The 22,531-nt window shown below is 36.7% G+C and overlaps 1 protein-coding gene across 5 annotated transcripts in view; it reads left to right on the top strand.

Moving 5' to 3' along the window:
- Window positions 1–20,453, top strand: part of RGS12 (regulator of G protein signaling 12) — an 85,666-nt gene extending 65,213 nt beyond the window's left edge. For 3 of the 5 annotated variants that reach the window (XM_030238866.2, XM_018924568.3, XM_018924562.3), the window contains 6 exons: window positions 987–1,113; window positions 2,063–2,159; window positions 3,661–3,728; window positions 4,251–4,404; window positions 7,005–7,622; window positions 19,224–20,453. In XM_030238866.2, the coding sequence (XP_030094726.2) occupies window positions 987–1,113; window positions 2,063–2,159; window positions 3,661–3,728; window positions 4,251–4,404; window positions 7,005–7,622; window positions 19,224–19,585 (1,426 nt within the window). In that variant the 3' untranslated portion in view covers window positions 19,586–20,453. Of the gene's footprint in view, window positions 1–986; window positions 1,114–2,062; window positions 2,160–3,660; window positions 3,729–4,250; window positions 4,405–7,004; window positions 7,623–19,223 lie in introns of those variants that run through there. The other 2 variants (XM_030238867.2, XM_030238868.2) reach the window with 2 other exon arrangements.
- Window positions 20,454–22,531: the final 2,078 nt, after the last annotated feature.

Raw genomic sequence — 22,531 nt, 5'->3', positions numbered from 1 at the left:
AATTTTTGTGAGATATAACATGAGTTTTATATTTAATTGTGACTGAAAAAAATTACTGATGATAATAATAATATCTGATGATGATGATTTCTTCTGATTGTTTTGTTAGTAATAGGCTTGTCCTTGATTTCATACTGTAGTACCATTGCAATCAAATGAGGCTTGTGGAGAATTCAGGGCAGAGATGAAGAGCAGTTAAAAAAAAAAAAAAAAAGCCAAAATTAAACCAAAGCTAGGCACAACTCTGTGCAGGGAAATAGATGCTAATGAAAGTTGTTTTGGTTTCAATAAAAAAAATAATTGCATTTCATTATTCTTTTACTGTTTTAATAATGCAAAATTGTAAAATAGGCTCTGAAAAGAGCTGTCTTTAGCCTGTAAATTCTAAGTTAATTAGTTTTTCAGCTTTGGTATATAAGTTTCTCTTATACCAATATTTCATCATACGGTGGCACCAACCCTAAAGAAGTAGCATCATCTGAAATTCCACTGTGTTTGTTAGTCTGCTTAAAAATTAAAATACTTGTCCAAATCCATCTCATGTAATTGCATAACAAGTTGTGAGTCTGTTTTGTGGAACTAAGAAATAATTTTTCTTGCATCCAAGTCTATAGTTGAGGCATGGAGTCACTTTGAAAGGACTCCTGGACCAAACTGGTCAGAGAAATCTCCCTGTAAATATGGAAGTGCTGTGGAATGCTTTTCCTTGGTCTGTTTTCCTTTATTTCTGTTAAATATAAGTAATAATAAATATAAGAATAAAGAAATGTAAAATAATGTTTATTTAAAATAAAATTATATTTAAAATAAATATAAAATAATAAATTCTTTGTTGCTTCAGTTAATATACACTTATGCTACTGCAGTTCCAGCTTGTTACTAGCTGTAAATTGGTATAACTTTGCTGTAGATTGGATTTAACATATTTTTGTTCACTTTATTTGCTGGAGTATTTCACAGTTGATGTTACAATTGCTGTGTTTCAGGCTGGATCTGGTTCCTATCAACCGGTCAGTTGGTCTGAAGGCAAAACCCACCAAACCAGTAACAGAGGTCTTAAGGCCTGTTGTTGCAAAATATGGTTTAAATCTTAATGAACTTGTGGCAAGACTAGTAAGTATTCTTTGATGTAATTCAAGCAGCAATATTTTCTGTCTGGAGAAGATCATGTGATAGTCCCTGGAATGATTCCTCTCCTGAGAGTTAGGCATTTAAATATCTATAGCTACATTTTGAGATAAAATGCGTTGTAATTATAACCATTACGCTTAGTAGTAGTTACCTCAAATATTTAGTCTACATCTGTTTTATATTCTCTTCAGGATAAATCCAAAATCCAAAATAAGCAAGCCTGAACTTTGCTTCTTCCAGAACTCAACTCTCATTATTAGCCAGGGAAAGTTGGTTGGATTAAAGCTTTTGTTCCACTGTCCTGGGAATCATGAAAGTTGCCACAAATCCCCTTGCAGAAATATTTTCATAAAGCAGACTGATTCAACTTCTTTTCTCTACTACTGAACTCTTGGCTAGCATGTTCTCCTTTCTTTGTGCTGGAATACCTAGGAATGTAAAGTTAATTTTGTGGTATTTCTAGTATGTACACTGTCTTAGCTGAACCAGTCCAAGTTCTTAAGATAACTGAAAAGCATGTTGATATAAAGGTACCTTCATTTAATGAAATTACAAAATGATTGAAATACAATCAATTTAGAATAAAAAAAAAAATCTGAAGTGTCCTCTGAAAAGCATGTCTTGCTGAACATACACACACTAATTGTTCTAGAGTATTTGAGCACACTTACAGATTGGATGATTTTTTTTTCTCCATGTATCTTTTTTCCCCAAATACCATTCTTCTCACAGAATAGGGTTACACTCATTGAAGTCAAGGTAGCTTTACACCACTGGAATAAACATTTTTAGAACAGTAGGAGGATAGATTGAAGATACTCTGAAGCATAAAAATGCTTTGCTTGTTTTCTTTCAAAAATGTCAAGGTTGCATGAATTTGTTCTGAAAACAGCTTTTTCTCTATTACATACAAACTGTGATCCGACTTTAGAGTGGTGAGCAGGAGCCCCTTGATCTTGGTGTCCCTATATCTAATCTGGATGGTCAGCGAGTTGTTCTAGATGAAAAGGAACCATCAAAGGGTAGAGGTAAGTTTGTATAAAAGCTTTTGTTTGTGGTTCCAAATCAGTTTTACAAACCCCGACTATGGTTAGTTTTTCCTGTTGCTGTGAATCTGAGGTAAATGTGATTAAATTTAGATATATTACATATGGCATATATTCTTTTTAACTAAAAAGCAGGGCAGTTTCTGAAGATTGAAGATTAATTTAATCTGTGATAGCAGGTATTTTTATTGTTGATGTAAGAAAATTTGCAGTAGTAATATTTGAATTTTTTGTTTGCACTGAGCCACAGATCCATACACAAGCTTAGGAACATAGCACCCAGTAATAATAATGAGAGTCAAATGCCAAATATCTTCTGTGCATTTGGCAATTATTCAGTAAGGAACATTCTGTGTAAGGAAAACAGATGCAGTTGGTACAGCAGCTGCACATGCTGCTATCATAATATTCTTCTTTAGCATGAGAGAGTTCCAGAGCCTACTTGTCCTGTTTTAAGTGATGATTTCTGAAAATAACACCAAAAAGAATAAAAACTCATGACCCTAGGCAACATAATTGGAAAAATAAAAATTTATCACCTAAACAGTTGACAATCTCTTGGCACAATTAACACTCTAGATTAATGTAAGCAGCCTTATGAGTAAAGGTTTGGTTTCATTAGGAGACCTTTTTAGAGATATTGAACAGTTATCTTCAGAAACTAAATTAGCTGTGGTTAAATTAAATAGACTTAGAGCTGAGATCCTCTTCGAGGAAGAGGTGACATTATAAACATGGAGGTATTTATTGAGGAGAATCAGATTTGTCATTTTCCTAACCAACAGAACCAATTGTTATTTTGAAAAACAGTTTCACATACTAAATTCCAAATACTTTCACACATAATTAGTTTAAGGATTACAAGTAAAGCCTAAATCCAGTGTGCTGCCAGCATCTGTAAAAGCCTAAATCATAGAGGATCATTCTGGCAGTGGTTCTGTGGCAATGTACCAGTGAAAGAGGGCAATGATTCTGTGTTACTAAATTTGCTGTAGGCAGATTCATTTGATGAAGGTCTTTGATTACTTAGATGATGGCAAGGAGGATACAGCAGTGTGTACAAAATAATTGATGCATGAAACAGGATGGAAAGGATTCAACATGGCCTTTCAATGGTCTTTTCTGCTGATTTTATTTTTCTTTTTAAAATTATAGTGTTGAGAATTGCAAACTGAATTATCAGATTTTACGATTATTTGAGCTAAATCAACTGAAAATTTAGTGTGTAAGTCAGACTTCAGCATCTTTTAACTTTAAAAATAATGCTAGTGTGTGTAAAATCTGAAGATGGGAGGCAGATTCTGGTGGGTTTTTACTGAAAAGTATCAGGGTAATCAACTGTGCTCACTCTTTATTTTCTGAGTACACATTAGAGTGATTTTAAAGCAAAAATCTGTTGTGTCCATCATTGTCCCTTAAATCTTGCTTTGGGGAATTATAAATCAGTAGTTACAGAAGGTGTATTTATGTTCAATGTTTACAGAGAAACAAAGAGGCATATTAGTAAAACAGACTGCAACTGTATCTTCTTCAAGAAGTCAAGGATCTACTGTAAGTCTTCTGCAACGATTTTTCTCCATTAGATCATCTTCTGTTTCCTTCTAGAATTCTGTATCAAAGGCTGCATTTACACATGATTTTGAATCGGCCAAGTTATGTAACTAGATAGAATATAGCTGTTATCTGTCTGATAGTTTTCCACTGTCAACAGCATTTATTTGTAAAGAAATTTGTCTTCATGATGAATCAGTTAACTCTTACACTATGTTGTGTTTGTTGTTTTGTGTCTCATTGGCTTATCTATGTTTGAAAATAATTGAGCTACTCTGTAGTTCAAAGGCCATTTCTGTCATGTGAATTTGTCAGAGTAATCAATATTATATTTATTTCTACATTTTTTGGGAACTGCTATGGCAAATGTTCTTTGCCATAATCAAGACTAAACTAAAGCATTTGTTGTGGTGTTAGAGAAATGTGCTTCCAAAATAACTTTCCTCATTCCTTTAGGCCATATTATGTATCCAATGATAGAGCCTGAATGTAAGTAGTACCTTAACTTTCCTTCTAATGCAGGGAGAGGGAAGAACTCTAGGAAAGTCTAATTCTATCAAAATGAAAGGCGAAAATGGAAAAAATGCTAGGGAAGTCCGGCTGTCAAAGAGAGAAGACTCTATTGCAAAGATTGGGAAAAAAAAAAGTCAGAAAATAAATTTGGATGAAGCAGAGGGTATGTGAACTTTATAGCTTACATATTAACATAAGTAGTCTTAGAAAAATTTTGTGTCTGTGTAGGTACCACGTGTTTAATACTGTGTTGTGAAAATCATAGTCATGACCATTATATTTTTGTTTGGTGTGTTTGAGTTGTCAAGTTTTCGTAAGTTGAAGGTAAAATTTTAAGAATACCTAAACACCGATGTAGGTGTCCAGTGGGATTTTCAAATGTGAGGAGTACCTAATTCCTGTAAAATAAAAGGGGATTAGTTACTCCACTGCAGTTGAACATCCCATTTGATACACTCTGTAAGCTGTTTAGAAGCTTGGCTTTCTGTTCACCTCTATATAAGTGTTTGACAGGCACTGCACAGTAGTGTAGACCCAAATGTACTCAGGTAAGAATTTTTGTAAGTTTTCTGCTGAACTCTGTAACAGCCAGGGCAGGGCACTCAGACTGTGGAGGAGATGTGATGGGCAACAGAAAAATTTGCATTCAGCCAAAGGTGTTTAGAAGTAGAAATAAGCAAAGAGGATATTGGTAATCTTTCATTTCCTGAGTCCTCTTTTCACCTTTGTTACATCTTAATAGTTCTGGTGATATCATTGGAAAAAAATCTCATTAGAGAATTTCCTTTCTTATAGAAAGATGTCCATGGGCAAAATAAAAATAAAAATTATGTAGCACTAGAAATTTTGGCGTAACACCCCGTGCCCTAGGACATGATTACTGAAGTGATTACCTGTCTGTCAGCCCTACACGCTCCTCCCTGTTTTCCTATGTAGGAAAAAGCCCCAAAGGATGTATTTGACCCACAGATTAAAATTTACTGCTGAAATTACTCCATATGCATATCCAACACCTGGTTATGCACATTTATACAGCAAATGAATGTTTACCTTTGAATGTTCATCTGTGAATAAATGTCCACTGACTAGAGCTGAAAAAAAAAATGCTATGGCTAAAACTTCTACTGCAAAATATATGGTTTTTTCATATAAATGTTATTACAAAATATTAGTGCATTTTAAATTATTTTCTGTTGCTTATTCTTTTGTTAACTTGTTTTCCACATTTTAATACTTTCATTTTTTTTCCTAGGACTGAGTAAAACATTAACATAATTTGAAAACTTCAGAATTCGAGGCTTTCACATTTTATTTTGAGTTTTGTGATATTTGTCAAAGTTTGGAAAATGCATACCAAATGTTGTAGACTGTTTTTTAATGCAAAAACAAATAACTGTTCTATGAACTTTGAAATTTCAGAATCATTTTTGTATGAAACATCTTAGAAATGTTGCATGTTTTAATATGCCTACCGCCATTTTGCAAAACTTTGGCAATAAGAAGCATTTTGAAGCTTCCATCTTGGCTACGTTCAGATTTTACAGCATTTGAAAAAGCATGTTAAAAAGTCATTTTTATTAATACATTGCAAAGCCTGCCAAGTATGAGTAGAGGATTTAGGAATAAGGTCCTACAAGTGCAAGTGTACAACTCCATATTATGCTAAGTTAAAACTGATACTAATGTTCTGTTGCTTTATTCCTTAATGGCTTTTGCTTCAAACAGTATTTATAAGCTGGGTTGGAACTGTTGATTTTATTTATTCTGTTGGAGATGGCCTTTTTAAGCATCTTTTAATATTCTGTAGTTAAAGTGCTTTCTTCTTCAAAAATTAGGACATGCAGAGACCCTATATTAAGAATTACATATTTTTATATGTCTATGTTTTGTACCAAAGAGTTTGTTTATTGTTGCAATGCTTCTTTTTTGAGGAGTGGTATAATTCTTGGCTTACAATTGATAAGTTTCTTGTTGCCAAGTTTTGAAACTTTTTAGAACAGTGTTGATCTACTATGAGTATTATTTATAGAAACGTATTAAACCATTGGATATCATTAGGGACATGATCAGAAAATCACTTCTAATTGTGTTAAAACCTCTTTAAAAAGCTGCCCCATCGCTTTTGGTAATGGCTCCTTGGATAGTTACTGACTATCTGTAAGCTACTGATTCATTGCAGCTCCAAGTAAAATGGGGTTACTGAAATCATCATCTGATCATACCCTGTGATGATAACATCCTGGTTTAAAACTGCACCATGAATTGAATTGAAATGGTGATAAAATATAATTACTCTGAGAGAAAGTCGATATAACGAGGAAGTTTGCAACATTCTGAATCTTTGAATGTTCAAATGGCATGCTATTTTTGAGTTAAGATGGGTAAAACCCATCCAGAATATAAAAACGTGCACCCATTGTCTGTAAGACTAGAGCCTTGTTTTGTATAAAGAATTAAAAAATCCTGCTTGTGTGTACAGATTTATTAAGTGCGTAAAATAGAAGACGTGTTCAAGGCTCAGTGAATTGCAGCTGTTCTAAACTGCAAAACTCTTACAATAGCAATGCTGATGGTCTTAATTATAGTGATGCTAGTGAACATTGCTGCAATTGAAAAAGTTCCTAATTAACATGGGATCTTATTTCAAGGCAGCATTGAAAGAATTGAAGATCTTCATGGAAAATAAATGTGCTGAAAATGTACGTTTTAATAGCATTGCACTTTCTGACAAAAACTTGTCAATTTTGGGTTTTTCCCCAATAGAGTTTTTTGAACTCATATCCAAAGCACAAAGTAACAGAGCAGATGACCAACGTGGACTGCTAAGGAAAGAAGACCTTATTCTTCCTGACTTTCTTCGTTTACCACCCACTGGACCAGAACCATCCTCATCTACACCCGCAGGTCCTAAAGGCCTCAGCAAGCGAGTTTCGAAAAGCGATGGCAGTGATGGATGTACATCACCCAGTGGAAAACAGGAGTCCCTGCAAAGCTTTAATGAAAATTCAGTAAAGAAAGTGGGTTACTCAGAAAACAAACATAAGTCTGCTTTGGCAGCACTCCACAGCCAGAAGACTTTCAGTGTTCCTTTTAGCCCTCCGTTGTCTCCGATTCCGCACGCCCAGGAGAGCAACGCCGCGGTGTGGAAAAGGCAGTCCAGAGAGCTGCAGGCTGAAGGCATTCAGATGGTAGATGATGAGAATGTGGCAGACTTGACTCTTGTGGCTGAAGGAGACATTAGCAGCCCTAACAGCACTTTGCTACCACCGCCACCACCAACGCCACTGTCAGACATCAGTAAACTCACGGAAGCCAACTATCCGCCCCCAACTCCTTTTGCAGGTAATCAGGAAAAATCTGGATTTCAAAGATCCAATTCAGGTATTTCTAGATTTTAATAGTCTTTCCTTTTGTGTAAAACTACTTTTCCTTGGCACTGTTAATCAGTATTTGGCACCCATTAAAACAGCAAAGAAAATTCTCTCTGCACCTTAATTTTTTTTTTTTTTTCCCAAAAAAGAAGGAAAAAAGATTTTAATTGCCTTAGTCTGTTCTGACTGTAATACTTCTGGTTGCCTTTAACAATGTACTTTTGTTTGGATTTGGCATGTTACCATAAATGGCCACATGCAGACAAACTTTTGAAATACATCCACGTGCTATAATTATCTCATTCACCCTCAGAGTACAAAACAGGATATCAGCATTTTGAGCTCCATAGCACTGTTGTGTTCCAGATTTTCTGATCCGTTTCTCATAATGAGATACATGATTAGGGTTTGGAAGTTTAAGTACTTTAACAAAACCCCTAATTATTGAAAATTGCAGTATTGTTTATGATTAAAATTTTAAATGGATAAGCCTCAACTTAGGATATATTTCACTAATAAATTTGCTATTTCTGATGAAAATAAAAATGTTATTTTTTTTAACCCATACTTTGCTACACAGAGAAATAGATTGCATCTATCACACTTTCTCCCAGAATATTCACATATCAAATAGCTTTCTAATAGATAATTAAAAAAAAAAAAGGTAACTTTTTTAGGATGTAAGTTTCATGGTCTAGCAATATCACAGAGCAATATTATCCCAAGGCTGAAGTATAGAATTTCTTTATAAACATGGACTCTAATAATAATTGCTACTACCAGAAACAGGAATTTGAAGACAATGGGTGTCGTGACATTGACATTTACAGTCATTGTACTGTGCATTTTAATGTAAAATATAAGAAGAGGTATCTATGTGCTACATTTATTTTTGATGTTTCACAAACATATGGTGCCATATTTGTATGATCACATTTCTTTGTGATGTGGGAATATACATTTTAATTATTTATCTTTTTACACAGAGTATTTGATACTGTTCTTTATCTGTATGGTTGATGATTTGTAAATACTTCTTGGTTGTTGGATGCTTATAAATGGCAATGCAAATTATTTCATCCTCTTGGCATTTTAAGAGCCAATTCCTTTATTAGTAGTATCTGAGAAATGTTCTATTAGCGCTACCACTTAATTTCTGAAACTGAGTGTTAGACGGACTTGTAACCAGTGCCTATGAATAACAGAACCACAAAATGTACTTCTGACATATTGATGTATATATGCATAGATTTGTGTTGGTGTCTTTCTGATAATATGTCAAGTGTACAACATAGGTATCAATTTGCATATTTTTCAGTGAGAACTGTTTAAAAAAAACCATTTGCACTTAAAAAAAACTTCATGAATTTACAATATTTTAATGCATGCCATAAGTTTCTGTGTAACCACTGAGCTGTAGCTTTCCCTTTTCCCACTTTCTACTTTTTACTTTGTAGAAATCTTTGTGTAGTTTTCACATGTATTTTGTATCCTTGTTCTCTCAGGAGTAATAAATTCTAGCTCTAGTTACGCAAACTGGTTTTAAGCTTTCATTTTATTCATTATTTTAAAAATTCTTTCAGTCCTGGATTAAGAATTCTGATTGAAATTACCTTCTTATGACAAACAGATAAATAGATATGAACTAGCAATTACCATGAGACAAAGCTGACAAACATGAGATTTAATAACAATTTAGACATCAAAGGGCAAATGCTGTCTTGAGATGCTGATGGGTCACATGTGAAATCCATAGCATTGGCATGTGCTCCAGAAGGCAGATAAGACAGGAGATTTCTTTGGAATTAGTCATAACAGGAACTCCTGAAAGGAGAATTTCTTCTGTCTTTGGGTTCTTGGGCTAAACTTTATATTCATTACTTTCCTTCTTTTTTTAAACTAAAGCAACTCTTCCCTGGTCTTTAAGAAGTGAGCTGGAGATCTCAGCTCATTTAATGTGGAGTAACCAAAGTAACGACCTCTTTATTTGGTAGACTTGGGTAAGAAAGGAGGGGTTGGTTGGGTGCTGGAGACCACACTACTCTTTTCACTCTTTGAGATGGGTCCTACATAACAGCGCTGTGAAGCCTAATTAAAAAAGAATAATTCTGCAGAGAGGCGTGTCGTGCTGTTAACTAGGGCTCATTGTGTTCTGGGGAATGCAAATCCAGTTTTTCCAAAAGTCACTGTGTTCTCACATATTTGTGGGCCTCCATGAAAGAAAATAAAGCAGTTGAAAGTCGTGTAGCAGTTCCCCTTCTAAAATGATTCAGAATTTTTCCTAACAAATAAGTAATACCTTCCATATTTAATTTAATTTTTTAGAAATGGATTTTAATTAGCATGTATATTAACTAGTGCTCTATACTTTCAGTGGTGATTGTGCCTTACTATTTTGTCATAGTCACCCATGAGTAAGTAATCAAACTAGTTTTGCAAAACTGAAAATCTGAATTTCATTTAGATTTCTGAGAAACCAGATTTTTTTTATGGAATAACAAATTTTTTTTTTAAATATATAAAACACCTTGCTTTTTTTGCTATTCCATATATTAGCAGTACTCTACACTCCTCTCACAAGGCACTACTATTTAATGGGAACTGTCTTCTATAAAAAACCGGTGATTTTATGGAAAAAATCAAAACTTTTCTATTTTCATGATTGGAGTTTGCATGGAAAGGCTGTTTGATGATGTACATAATTATAATAAAGACTTCTGGAAACTCTCTCCAGTCAAGAATTGAAATCTCAAAGGACTAAATCATTAATAATGGTTGCTTTTTTAAGTGCTTTAATGGTTGTTCATTCATAACCCCCATCAATGGAAATTGCATTTCTGATTGGTTTATTCAATTAAAATGTTGGGATATAAAGACAAATAATGACTACATAATTTGCAGAGGTCTCTAGTCTTGGTTCCAAATTGGCCTAAAGACAAATAAGGTGTGTGCTTACCCTGCATGTTTTGGGCTTATAAATGCTGGGAAAAGGACTGGGAGGAGTGAAGGGGTCCCTCATTGTTCTGCAGGGGGCAGTTTGCTGATGTAGCAAAGCCAGGCAATGTCCATCCCTCTAATGGGTAACACTTGAGGTTTTATTCACTTGATGATCTAGAAAGGAAAATATGAACAATGGAAGGCGGCAAAATAAGGTTTGCATCACTCTGAGCTATTGAGGACACATTTTCAAGCTCAGTTCTTAACTTTCTGAAATAGTGAAATGTTTTTATACTGTATTAATACTTAGCTGAAGTAAATAGCAAATCAGCAACACAAGAATCATTACTGATTCTAGTTGTGTTACTCATCAAGAGAAAATGTCTTTATTTTGAATAAGGCTGCTAGTTCTGGCAAATTTCCCACTTTAAAAATCAGAGGTTTCTGGAATCTGAAGACAATCTTTCATGTCTCTGCATACAATGGTGGTCCCATCTGTGGAAGAAATGATTATTGTGTGGTGTGATTGGCTTGAAGTGATGCATTCATTTTTGAAAGTGTTAAAATGCCGATTTAATCTCCTTGGCTTTTGTTTTGTTTTGTTTTTCTTTTTTTTATTGCCTGGTATAGTCTGGGTACTTTGAATGTTGCCCAGTTTTTCCCAAGAGGCTGGGCACATGTGTTACTCATGGGGAAAGGCAGCCTCCCAAACCTGTAGTCTCCTCAAGAGCTGTATTAAGCCACAGGCCTTGCACTGGGTTGTTTATTCAGCAATATTCCACTGAGTTGTTCATGGTGGTTTTTGCCTCTACTACCAAGTAGGTGAGCATTTTGTCATGATAGCAACTGGGCTGTTCCATTAAATACCATTTCAGCCTGAGACAGGATGGTTTGCAGCAATCCAGACTGAAGTGCACAGACTGTAGATTTGAATCCAACAAATTGATCTTCCTTCTCTTAAAAAAAATCCCTGGTGCTTTTTCTTTTTTTTTCGGCTAGGATGAGAATTGTTCTCAAAATGACACTAGAGTTACAGTCAGTGGAATTGTCTACCAAGTACAAAGGTCTTTTTTTTTAAGGAGATGTATAGACCGGATCCAGCAATGCAACTGAAAAGTTTATTCAAAACCACCTTTTAGCAACTGATGCCATTGGTTAAAACAGAGAGCCAGCTAGGGGAAATTAAAGCATGGTGAACTCTCTGTAATTATTCTTCAGTAGAATGTCTGTGGAAGTTAAAGAATTAATTTAGGCAGTCTAAAGGTATATAGCTTTTTTTTTAAGAAACTGCTTTTTTTCTGAAAGAGATTTGTGCCCTCAAAATAAACTTGCTTACTTTCTTATTGGTAAGAAATCTTTCAGAAATGGAATAATTAGTACCAGCACTAGGATGTTTTTGTTGTGAAAGATAAATTATGCAGAAATAAAATGCAGGGTAGTCTCTCAGAGTCTGGTATTGGCTATTGTTCCCAAAGCCCAGAAAAAAAAAATCACCAACTGATCTTTTTTTATTATTCACAGAGAGGATGCAGTATCCCACAGCTGAAGAATAGAGATCAGATAATTAGAACAGAGATCAGTGGTATTTCTGTGCCTTTTGCTTTCTTGGCTACTAAATTTTTCAATTCCGATGGTAATGAATTCCGAGTGGAAAAAAGTTTGTGGTAGTTAAGGAGATTAAGAGGACATGAAGAGCAATCACATGTCTATCTTCAAAATTTGAAAATAAACCTTTTTTTTGTAATAAATGATAGAATATTTTATGTAACTAATATTTTATATAATCTCTTAATTCATGTGGCATATTTTAGAGACAATCCAATGGTATTCCCTGTGTAAATCAAGATAACAACATGAATGAAAATATAAATAAAAATTCAAGAAAAGGAGGTGATTATGACACAAAAGATGCAAGAATAATGTAAATCATTATTTTAACAAAGGCTGTTTTCATGCAGTAACTTATATCCTTTACTGGTTCTGTGTAAATTTATAGAAAATAATTGGATTCTTGATCAATATAAAGAAGTACCCATGAGAATCCAAAAATACTAAGGCTGTGATGTGTTAATCCTCTTTTAATCAGAGCATGATTAAATAGGAGAATTGCATGTAGTACATGACTGTGATCCACAACGAACAGAGGAGAAAGAGAATTTAGAGTAGACAAATGGGAAGCAAGGAGGACCTTGGGGGATCATTATTTGGAATGTAAACTTATTTTGATCAAGCAACAGGATAAACATTTTAGAAAGAATTACAGATTTTATCACTGACAGGATGAAATGTTAGAAAAATGACAGCTGCCCTTTGAACCAAATGCACGTGGGCTAAATCCAGATCTATTCAACCCATGGCAGCATTTGGATGATGAAATGAACTTTGCTGAATTATTGGTGAAATGTAACTGGTAGCCCAGCGAAACCACATTTTAGACTCTCATAATTGAAAAATAACCTAATGAATGGCAGAATAAATTAAAATGGATTCAAGTAATTCAATCCACTATCTCCCAATATAGGACTCTGCAATAATTAAACCTGCTGTTACCAACCACTGATGGAAAACCAAAGTGAAGGTTCACAATAAATGCTGGAGGATCACACTGAGAGCTGAATATGTGTAGGCTGCTGCAGCGTTGTTTTATCATATCTACTGCTTGGAAAGTAGTCAAAAATTGTTTCAGTTTTAGCAGTGGAGAAATGGAAAGTTTGAGCAAATTGGACAGTGTTATTGAGGGCACACATGTCTGCCTGGATCAAAATTCAGAACTTTTCATTTAATTGATTTGTGGAGCACTCCTGGATTTTAAATGATGCTGTGTGCTGTCCCCTTCAGCTGCTATTGTAGCCATGTACATGAAGGGTCCCTGCCCTCAGCAAACACAGGTTCAGTGCTCCCTCTTTTGCATCTGTATGCCACTGGTGAGCTCCCTCTTCCATGTGATATTCCAAATTTGTCTTTCTGAATAATGTTTGGTGCTTTGTTCTTTTTTTTCTCGTGAATGCTTTGGAGATGAGTGCAATGAAAGGATTTCCATCTGCCCATTTCTAAACTTAATGCTGCAAATGTACTCACAAACATCCCAGGGAAAAAGTAAATAAACTGGTAATGTATAATATTGCTGCTTTGTAGCACAACCCATTTCCCGGCTCGATGCCTTCATTTTACTGAGTCAGATTTCAAGGCACTGAGCATATGCTGCAGTTGCTGTTTCATCATGCAAGTGAAATTCAGCATATAAAGTCAAATTTCCTTTGAAAAGATTTAGCATAAACTGTAGGTAGGAATCTTTTATTAAGTCTGCTTTCTCCTTGGTGCTGTATCAATTAAGAGATAAAAAGAAGGAAACTGCCAAAGAAAATTTAACCTCTGGTATTCTAAAACTTTGATGTAAAGTATCCTTTTCCCTTCAGAAGCATAAATCACTGTACAAACTTAAAAAAAAAAAAAAAAAAAAAGATTCTTGCAGTAGTAACAGTATGTCAGCCAGTGTGGAAGTCATTCATCCACCACTTAAAAGAATCCATGTGTGGGAGGGCTAATATGTAGAAGTAGCATTTCCTAACAGTTTAGGACAGAAAGGGATAAGTGTCTTTCTGAGTGTGAAACTGCCAGATTATGTCCACGTTAAGGAGAAGTTATTTATATTGATGTATTTCCAGGACCCTGAAATAGAAGTGACTATCTATGCCCCCACTATAGAAATGACCATCAAGGGCTCCCTCTTTCAGTCTCACATAAGAAAATGCTCTCTCAGGCAGTTGGTACCACCTTGGGACAGGCTCCATGGAGTCAGAGGCTGGAACAGTGTCTGCCCAGGCTCCTGTGTCACAGCACACCCCAGAGCCTTGCTGCTTGGGAGACTGATTACATTTGGGGATGGAACATGTCTGTAAACCACCAGTCCCAGGAACTGCCCCTGAAAACTTCAGGCTTCTTTTCACGAGTTATATTCTAAGTTTTATGAAATACTTCAAACAGATTTTTATCTGCTCTAAGTCAGTACAAAATCATTAATCTGGAGCTCATTCCCTTTAACTGAGATCAAATCCTCTCTGACATTAGAAGTCAAATGCCTGGGATCAATGGTATGAAAATCAGCAGGATATTCTTGTTATCTTTCAGTAGAACTTAGAGCCATGTAAATAGTTAATGATTTTGACAAGAACAGAAGAATTTTAGCAAAGGTAGAATGATGAGTGAAACACTCAATTTACATGAAAGAGATTTTATTAAAAATCATAACTAAATTTTAGCACTGAAAAATGCTAAAATTTAACATTGAAAATAAATGCATTTATTGATTATGGTATAGAAACAATATAACTGCAGGGTGTTGTGAGCAGGCCTTTAAATCCCCAAGCATCTGCATTAGACTTAGGGTTATATGATCCTCTCATCTACATTTGGCTCTTAATGCTGCTCCTGACATTTCCAGTTTTTTTGTGACCTCATCTCTGTGTGGAATTTGGCCAAATGCTCCCTTATTCCTAAACTACCTGGAAGGCAATGTCTTGTGATCTTTTGCTTAGATCCTAGAGTTTGAGGATTATTTAATACAGAAGATTTCCCTTTGTCTTTCTCTATAAAGATAGTTATCCATAATGATAATATTAAAATTTAAAGTGCTTGAGAATAATACACAAAATCCAAATATTACAAAAAGACAAATACTGGTAACAGAAATCAGGAGATCAGCCAAAACAGTGCCTGACTGTAGTCACCTTTGGAAAAATGCAGATGGGTGCAGTTAAGCCTTCTAAGCAGTCATTTGGCTGTGAGTCTGTAACACAGCAGATCTCTGGTTTAAGGCAAAAGATGACCTGCATCTTCCCATCTTTAAACCAGCTGGAATGTATTGATGGGATCAGATGCACAGGAAAATTTCCCAAGAGCTGTGTGGAATGCTTAGCAAGGGAGGAGATTACCAATAGGTGTGAATGTGGAATTCCAGCCTGGAAGTTCACCTGTGTGACTGCTGCCAGAAGCAGTGTCTTCCTCTCTCTACTGAAGTTAGGTAGGACCTCTGAGAGATTAGATTTGGGAAAATGTAATAACATTCCTGACATGCTTCATACATGGCAAAGCATCTGCAGAGCTCTCCATGGAGGTATTCATCACTTCAGTCAAGAATATGTGAAGAGAAGTTTTACCTGTGAAGGCCCTCTGCACCTTAGGTGGTGCCCTGCACAGCTAAGTGCCTTCAGGTATTTGTTACTCAAAACAAAAACATGAGAAGGAGACCTGTGTAAGAGTGTTACAAACTTCATTGAAACCTCATTCTAAAGTACATGCAGATCTTGAGTCTGCTTGAAAACTTGTGGGATACATTTATACACGAGCTGGTTTGGCAAATCTTGCCTACTATTGGTGTTAAATAGCTCCATAAAAGCTTTTTCTTTAAAAAGTGAGGAAAAATTTACATTGAAATATTTTTTCTTTGTAGTGCTACTCTTGAAATCATCTTTCTATTTGGTGAAGATGAGCTAAGATATTTTATACCCTGACAGGAAAAGTGAAATCATCTTCACAGTATCCTCCCTAAGTAATTCCGTATTCTTTTGAGCTGCTATTTTAGACAAGATGTTCTCTTTTACTGCCCTGCCTCTAGTAGTAATTTATTTGATGCTGCAGAGAGATTGCTCCTAAAAAGGACATTAATAGAAAAATATGTCTGTAATGTGGATGTGCTCTTGTTCAGATGAGCTTATGTCTTGTGAAGCCTGAGAGCAAACATTGACCTTATTTCTGCTGTGTTCCTATTGGGCAGCCTGCACACCCAGTTGCTTTATGTGCTGACTCAGTGACACCATAATTCCAAGACTTAATGACATTTCTTATATTTAACTATAGAAGGGCTTAGCATCCAAATAAATACAGCAATACTTGCACCTTCCATAGTGCTCCTCAGCAGGAGTTTCCAGCTCTTCCATCTCTTGTTAATGCAGGCTGTGTCTTTGACTGTGGAAAGTGTTTCAACCTAGTCCAAGTCAACAGATATGAGACCTTGCACCTCAATCAAAGATGTTCCTTCACATGACATTTCATAGGAGGATGTATTCTGAGTGCTAGGACAGCTGCATGACTCATGCTCTGTCAATGCCACGTATTTGTGGTAATTTGTCATTAGTAGGCATTTCAGCAATTTGTAGCTCTTTTAAAGCAACTTGAAAGGAGAGTCACAGGTCTTCCTCAAAGGGCGTAGAATAGTAGATTAAAGAGATCAAGAGAACAATTCAGTACACTCATGTTAAGATAAAGGTTCCAGAACAGAAGAATAGCATTTTGCAGCACAGCCAGGCAAGCAGCAGTTAAAATTAAGGCAATGTTCAGTTTCAGTAGGGAGATTTAAACACAAAGTGTAATATAGTCCCATTAAATGTTAGCTGCAATTTAGTAGGCTGAAGTCATGCTGTGCTAGCAGGGCTGGGAGCTTTCTGCCTCTCTGCTCAGCTGATTTGTTTGGAGTTTGATCTAATTCCTCTGAAAACACAGCAAGCATTACTGATGTGAAATACCCACATTATTCATGTGGGGCTTCACTGTGGCTAAAACACTAAGAATTGCACTGCTGAGGATTTTAACTTATTTTTCTTAAATAGAAAGCTTTAAGCCTCAAGAAGACCCTGGAGTGATTTGATTGAAAGTGTGTGAAAGTGCTTTCTTGTCTTTTTCATTTGCATTTCCTCCATTCTCCATATGAAAAAGTTCTTGATTACAGTGATTATGCATGGAAATTTATTTTCCTTGCAAAAAACTGAACCAATCACTTCATGGAATAAACACAAATAAAATATTTGAAAGACTGCTGTGAGACACCAGTCTCATGGGATTTGTGTGGCTAAACATGCTGGTCAGGCACTTGGATGTACTGTGGCACAAAATTTTGAGAATGTCAGATAAGATGGTATCTTTTAAAAGATGGATAAGAAGATGCGTGGAAAAAGGGAATTAAATACGAAATGGAAGTTCTTGCTTAGGCCTGCTTTTGTCCCTTGAAAGTTTCTCTCTTTTTTTTCTTGGCTCTCAGTTTGATCTAATGAAAGCAGTTCTCTGTCTCTGAAAATGTTGCCCCTCTTTATATCATTATGGGGGGAACCTCAGTTACAGAAACCATCTTGCTAACTGTGGTGTGAATCCTGAAATCAACTCCTTCATCCTTCCCTTCTTGCTGCCGTTGACACAGGCAAATCAGCTCCTTGTACCTTGCAGGGTCACACCTAACACAAAACTGGCTTTTGGGAGCTCAAGGTTTGAACTACAGCTGTCTTGGGATAGTGATGGCTGTGTGTGTGAAGTCTAGAGAATGGCCTGAATCCTGGCAACTGTGATTTTAGATGTAACTCAGGTGTTTCTTGAGTGTTTAAAGCCCTCAGACCTCGGAGGGTTGTGCAGTCCTCAGCAGGACCTCAACAGGCTGGAGAGATGGGCAGAGAGGAACCTTCTGGAATTCAGCAAGGGCAAATGCAGGATGCTGCACCTGGGGAGGAACAACCCCATGGAGCAGCCCAGGCTGGGGCAGGCCTGCTGGAAGGCAGCTCTGCAGAGGAGCCTGGGGGTCCTGGTGGACACCAGCTGTCCATGGGCCAGCAGGGTGTCCTTGTGGCTAAGAAGGCCAATGGAGTCCTGGGGTGAGTTAGGAGGAGCAGTGGCAGCAGGTCAGGGGAGGTGATCCTGCCCCTCTGCTCATCTGGATTGCTGTGTCCAGTTCACAAGGAACTCCTAGAGCAGGTCCAGCAAAGAATTACTAAGTTGGTCAAGGGTCTGGAGAATCTCTCTTGGGAGGAAAGAATCAGGGAGCTGAGCCTGGTCAGCCTTGAGACCTCAGCAATGTTTATAAATATCTGCAGGGAGGGTGACAGAGGATGGAGTCAGACTCTGCTCAATGGTGCTGAGCCATAGAACACGAGGAAATGGGCAGAAATTGATGCACAGGAAGTTCCACAGGGATATGAGGAAGAACTTCGCTGTTCTGAGCACTGGAACAGACTGCACAGAGAGGATGTGTGGTTTCTCTCGCTGGAGATATTCTAGAACCATGGACACAATCCTGAGCCATGTGCTCTGGGATTCAGGAGGCAGATGGGACCAGATGCCCCCCTGGGTTCCTTCCAACCTGAACTGTCCTGGGATTCTGTGGAGTTGTTTCTTTTATTCTTGTCCTGTAAACTGAGGTTAATTGCTCTGTTGCAGTTCAGGACAGTGACCTGCAACTTCAAATAATCCCTTACTAGTCTGCTGGAGAATTAAGCCCTAGCCAAGTAAGAATACTATCTCAGCAGGGTCTTGAAGACCAGTTCAACTGAGGGAACACCTCCCATTCTGCCCCAGTGGAAGGTCTGTATTTTCCTTCACCTTTGGGTTTGCTGTTGTGAGAATTTTTTTGTTCTAGAGGAGTACAAAATTATACTAAGTAGTGATTTTGAATGGAGTGTTTTAAAAAACTCTGAAAATGCTACTTTAAGGCAGATACATATTAGTATTTCACATTTATCTTTGAGATCCAGTGTTTAGTTACCTACATGGTACATCAATAGGTCTCTTGGGTCATGAATATCCCAGCTGACTACCTTTGGGGCCTCAGAGAAGATCACAATATTGAAAACTGCTAAAACCAGAAGATACATAATTCTCTTGTTTTGTGTTTTTTTGTTTTTAATTCTTCTGTTAGGTGTAAGCAGAAAGAAAAATGATTCACAAGGGACTTCAGGAAATTCCTATGAGCAGACCCCTCACAAAGCAAAGGCCAGCAGAAGCTTTAATCCTCCTGGTGTGAGAGGGAACCCTGGAATGGAGCTCCCTGTGAACAGGATAATTGATGTGGATGGGGTCAAGCTGGAGGACTCTGGGACACGCTCCTGTGATGACTCTGAAGGGAACCTCAGCTTTGAGGGTTACATCTCTGAACTGAGGTCTTGCCAAGGGAGGATGAGGACTGGAGTTTACAGGACATCAGACCTTCCATCTCTGATAGCTGTCAAGAGCGAGAAGAATAAGGCCACTGAGAATCAGTACAAAGCTACTTTTGTTTAAATCTCTGCTTTTAATTAAATTTTCTGGGATTTTGTTTGGCATCAGCAGCAATGGAGATATGTATTAGAGACATGTTTCTGCAAGATGTAAGTGGTTTTCAATATCCACTTGCCTTCAAAGAGCTGGCTAGAGACCATCACTTCTGATATGAGCTGGAAGTCCTAGAATGAAAAAATAGTATTCCAATGAAAGTATTGAGCTATTTGGTTTTGCTTTTTTTCCATTTCTGTACTATTTTCCCTGGGATGATTCCAGTGAACAGTGCAATTAAAATAATGATTTCGACCCCTACCCTTCTTGTCTTTATTCAAGACAAACTTACTTTAAATTCCCTGATCCAAACGTTTTATTTAAGATAATTTCAGTTTCATCTTCTGATGGTATTCCCTGTGTTTTAGTAGATTTTTGAAATGTGAGTAAAATCAGTTACTGCTGTAAAAAAGATTAGGATATTTTCTTAATATCTTCCTGTCTGTCTCATAACATTTGGGAAGAGGTCCAAATGGAATTCAGTCTTGTCTAATACATTGCCTGGTTATATGCATTAATGCCATTGTTATACAAGCAGCAAGAAGCAAACAACAACAACAAAAAACCAACAAAAAACCCAACAACAACAACAAAACCACCACTGCATCCAACAACAACTGAAAAAACCAAAACAAACCAAAATTGTGAATTTCCCATGCTGGGAATAGTAGCTGCTTTCATAGCCACCACTGGTGGTGTTTCCATACCAGAGATATTTATCTAATTACACAGTGGTGTGATGGTCATTGGGTCTCTCCTCACTACTGCTCTCAGTGCCTTTTAACTTTGGGGAAAGGCAATTTGGTTATTGCTCTTCAATAAAGGTTCAGTGCCTCTCCTTCTTGTTGCTCATTTTAGTTTCAGTTGCTTTTCTAGCCTCAGGTGGAGTTCTGAGAAAGAAAAGATATTTAAGACTGCTGAACTTGTTGGTTTTGCCACCAGCTCCTTTTCCCCCATTTCTTCAGGAGAGATTATAAACCTGGACATGCAAAAGAGTGCATGAAGAACTGAGAGTGTTGGAAATCTGCTCATCATTGAGTGGGCATAGAGAGACTTCTGGGGCTTCACTGGTTTGAAATTATTGTGAGAATTAAAAAGTCATGCTGCATATCTCCTGGACTGCGGATCCACACAGGCAGTAGGTTTAAAGCATCAAGGTAAATACTGGTTAATTCCTCTTTCTCTGCTCCTAAAGCATACCAAGAATAATCAATTTTCTGAATAGTTGAGAGTGCTGGATGTTGTCACTCAGTTTCTTAAACTCAAATATATAAGGTGAGAAAGAAGGTATGTATGATTTTGTAATAATAAATTAAGATTCCTAAAGCTTAATGTTTAAGTGTTACATCAAATACTCCAGTGAGATTAAGGGATACAACACCCATTAGCTTTAATACTTTATTTTTTTCTACTGGTAAGTGATTTTGCCTTTGATATTGAGGAAAAACCCTTGTTGACATTAGACTCAACTCAGTGTGGGCCCAAATGAAGGTATATGCTGTGAAAATAGCTGTACTTTTTAAAACTTTCAAGCTTTAAACTAATTTTAGAGTCATGATAAAATCGTGGTGGTGTAATGCTATTAGAAATTTGGGAAACACAGCAGGCAGAACACAGCCCAGTGATGTGAAAATACTTCAATATTTATGTATTTTTAAAGAGTTTATTTCTTCTTCTTCTTTTTTTTTTAATAGTATTTTGCTAATACCTGCCCTTGAGCAGATATTTCATTGCACAGATAAATGGATAAATGGCCATAATTTTTTCCTATCTTCTGGAAAATTAATAACTTTGTTCTAATCAAAACTAAAATTACAGCAGTCAAACTCAAGAGAGGGCTTTTTGACCTGGGATATGCTTTGCACTGCTTTTGTGTCTTGGAAAATAAAATTCTAGCATCTGACAGATAAAAACTTGAAGTTCGAATGCAGTGATTGCAGTCTTTATTAATCTCTGATCAATATATTAGATGAAACAAGGCTGCTTGTCTTAAATTGTGCAAGGGCACTCAAGTGACTGGGAGTGAGCAATGCAGAATTCTTCATCTGGAAAGAGAGGCAGCTGAGGTGAGGTGCAAGAACAGCTGAAAAACCTTGAGTGCCACGGGGAGGGGGGTTGACTTTCACCCTCCTTTCTAATGCAAGGATTAGGGGCCATCAGGTGAAACTAAGAGGAGCCAGGTGTAAATCAAAGAGCTGTTTCTCCACCCTCTCCTGTTTTCTCTCCCTGAGCTGCTGTGCTCAGAAAAACAAGCAAATGGAGGTTCATAAATTCTGAGTGCAACAAAATGGATTTTATTGTATCAAGGATTCAAAGGGAATTTGACAGCATGGGAGTTAAGTTGTGTGCAGGAAAATGAAGGATGTGGAAGAATGGAGTTTTCTTTAACTTAGAGAAAAGCCTTGGCACAATGCCTGGAAATCCTGTAAACAAAGGGACATGGGAAAAGCTGTTTCTCCCCATGCTACATGTCATGCCAGTCAATAGCAGATTGTTTAAAAGAATGACTTCTTAGCTAGAACTAATAGAAATTAATTCCTTAGACCTAGAAGTCATTAATAATATTAGCTTTCCTTTCAATACCTGGCAGAATATAAAAGCTAAACCAGCTGGAATCAGGAGTTAATAAAAAGGAACGTGGGCAGCCTGTCTCTGGCTGATGGTTTCCAATATTTTACTGGGGATGTGGTCTAGCTTTTATTACTGTGTGACTTCAGCATTATAATATGATTTGAAGTTGCCTCCTCATACTGTGATTTACACTACTAATCAAATCTACTTACAGTTAAAAATCAGCCTAATCGAAGCCCTGCTTGTTAACTTGATCCTTTATCTCGCCAGTTTGTTCCTGAAGATAATGGGATTCTAGCTGGCTTTATTTCTCTTCTAGTTTTCCTGGTTTTTCCATGTGGAAAC

The sequence above is a fragment of the Serinus canaria genome, chromosome 4 (genome assembly GCF_022539315.1).
Source record: "Serinus canaria isolate serCan28SL12 chromosome 4, serCan2020, whole genome shotgun sequence".
NCBI classification, from domain to species: Eukaryota; Metazoa; Chordata; class Aves; order Passeriformes; family Fringillidae; genus Serinus; species Serinus canaria.
Note: the sequence above shows the minus strand (reverse complement) of the source record. Positions and strands in the feature narration are given on the sequence as shown.